Source organism: Montipora foliosa, chromosome 13 (genome assembly GCF_036669935.1).
Source record: "Montipora foliosa isolate CH-2021 chromosome 13, ASM3666993v2, whole genome shotgun sequence".
NCBI classification, from domain to species: domain Eukaryota; kingdom Metazoa; phylum Cnidaria; class Anthozoa; order Scleractinia; family Acroporidae; genus Montipora; species Montipora foliosa.
In genome coordinates, this window is record NC_090881.1 from 17,418,110 (window position 1) to 17,420,609 (window position 2,500).

The 2,500-nt window shown below is 41.4% G+C and overlaps 1 protein-coding gene across 5 annotated transcripts in view; it reads left to right on the forward strand.

The window, feature by feature from the left end:
- The first annotated feature begins 721 nt into the window (after nt 1-721).
- Nucleotides 722-2,500, forward strand: part of LOC137982552 (solute carrier family 13 member 2-like) — a 73,142-nt gene continuing 71,363 nt past the window's right edge. For 4 of the 5 annotated variants that reach the window (XR_011118741.1, XR_011118740.1, XM_068829669.1 and 1 more), the window contains exons 1-2: nt 1,040-1,196; nt 1,957-2,237. Coding sequence is in view for 2 of the 5 variants with exons in the window: in XM_068829669.1 (XP_068685770.1) it covers nt 1,167-1,196; nt 1,957-2,237 (311 nt within the window). In the remaining 3 variants the exon portion in view is untranslated. Of the gene's footprint in view, nt 823-1,039; nt 1,197-1,956; nt 2,238-2,500 lie in introns of those variants that run through there. The other variant, XR_011118742.1, reaches the window with a different exon arrangement.

The following is a 2,500-nucleotide window of genomic DNA, read 5'->3' on the forward strand; positions in this document are numbered from 1 at the left end:
AGTACAGGTATAAGTTCTCCCGAAAGCGACTACCCAAAATGCTTAGGGCAACGGTCGCACTTAACGGCGGTGGCGGCAGACGAGCGCCGATCTACGAAGTGTTTTTTTCGGGATCAAGTCGGACATGCAAGCTTATTTAAAAGGAAATTGAAGGCGGGGGAGGCGGGGGGGATTCAGGGTAATACTTTGATTCCAGTAAACGAAAACCTCCTACGCATAACTCGTGCAGCAGTATTGTAACAGATCAATTTATCTTAAGAACTACTAATTTTTGGTCTTAAGTTTTTGCTAGGCTAAATTTGTGGATGCGTAAAAACGATGATGCGGATGTGCAGAAGGGAGTTGCTCGTTCCCGTTAAGGGTTCCTGGCAATGGAGGTTTTGCACGGCAGCCATGTTGCATGGTGCACGGCAGGAACAATGAAAATGTTTTGCATTAGAAAGAACATTTGTTTCCATAGGGAAAATAATCTATTGTTCCTGCCATGCAACATGGCTGCGGTGCAAAACCTCTATAGCTAAATATATGTGGGTGCCAAAGTAAAAACACGTGAACTAGGATTTTGTATCATTAAAAGTGCGAACAGCATTTTACGCCAAGGCAACAAAGAACAATAACTGGAGCAATCGCTTAACACCATTGAGTAACGTTTCTGAAGTTAAAAGAAAGAAAGAAAACTTCAACGAACGCGTGACACGCTGACATTTGGCCATGGAAGGGTGTGACTAAAGAACAGAACAACTCATAACAATGCTGTCTGGGCCTCGATTTGTATTCTCCTCTGGAAATTAGATTGCATGGTTGGATTCACGGCTGTTTGAAGTGAGTATAAATGAAAACAATATGCTAAAACAAGTAAAACATCAAGTGAGCTGGATAATCTTGCTAATTTTAAGTTTATGGAGTACAAAACATTGAACCAAAATTGACCTTTTCTCTGTCGTATTACAGTACACACTAAACTATACTGCAATTTTGCTTGAGTGCAGAGTTCATTTGAAAGATGAGTGAGTCTGAGCGTCGACGCAGGAGGGCAAAAATCAACCGTGGTCAGAAATGCAAACAGTGAGCCAGTGCAAGCAAGTAATATTTCCCTTTGCAAGTGATTCTTGATATGGGGAAGATACTTATAATTAATATTGATTTTAACGCCGATATTACTCGGCATGCGTCCTCCTATTGCAGTATCTGGAAGGGTAAGAAGAAATTTGCTGTACCGGAGTTTCTTATTGTAAACAATACACGCTAACTAGATGGTACTGAATGGCGCTAAAGAATATGTCAGATCGTGTTCGGGTTAAGGTTAGGCCGGAAATAGTTATGTTCCTTATCCTAAAGGCGAAGATCTTCTTACGGAAACGTCATATCCTGTATAGTGTCCCTTACTCAAAGGATTAATAAATATGTATGTATGTATAAAGCTTTCTTCGGTACTGCATTTTGGCAGCCGTTAGTAACGCATCTTTTTCCGTTTAATTTACGAAAGCCTTCTTTCGACAGATGGAACGAATTCAAACACAATTCAAGTTGACAAATTACAACTTTAGCCTTCAATGCTGAAAACTGATCGAGGGGGGCTCTGTTTGTTTGAAACCGACAGGATAGGAACGGGGAAGGGCGGGGGGTGGGGGGATGGAAGGGATGCTTATTGTCTAGCCGAGGGCTAAAAATGGGAGATTATCTTACCTGTTGAGGATGGGAAAATGATATTTATACCCGTAAAGGTATCACTTAGGGTTGTGTGTAAAGAAATAGCTAATAAACAAACCAGCATCATGGTCTTCTTTAGGAGTCTCTTTCTTATGTGAGTTCCCGGGGTTCCTAACAACCCGGAACACACTATCAGTAACCTTAGTCAGCAGTTAAGTAGAGCTGTACCCATACAAAAATTCTCAACTAGGATATTTTAGAAAAGCCCGGATACTTTTGAACTTGCATAATTAATCAATTTTTCAGGAAGCAAAATGTGCATACTGTATAGTACTCAACATAGTACTCAACATGGCGGTGTACTGGGTGACCCAGGTTGTGAAACTGGCTGTCACTGCTCCTCTTCCGCTGGTTCTGTTTGCGTTATTTGGTGTCCGTGGATCCCAAAAAGTCTCTACCCCTTACTTCAAGGACACAAACGTGCTTTTCTTGGGAGGCTTGATTGCTGCAGTCGCTGGGGCACAGTGGAATTTACACAAACGAATTGGTCTTCGCATTCTCCTGTTGGTGGGAGTTCAACCAGGACGGTAGGTTAAATTGTGTACCGTTTAAAAACGAACGGAAGTGATATTTCTTTTACGATTCAAGTACGCAGTACTACATCAATCGATCAAACGATCTACTTGAGCCACATGAACTGTAAGTTTATCTGATTTACGACACCGTGGAGCTGTTCACACACGTGCTTTAGTTTCGGTTTGCGTTATCTTAGCTAATAAGAATATCGGATTCAAAATTTAGCCGTAAACAGGTGTATAATATTCGAAAGAGTTGCCATCGATAAGCAAAC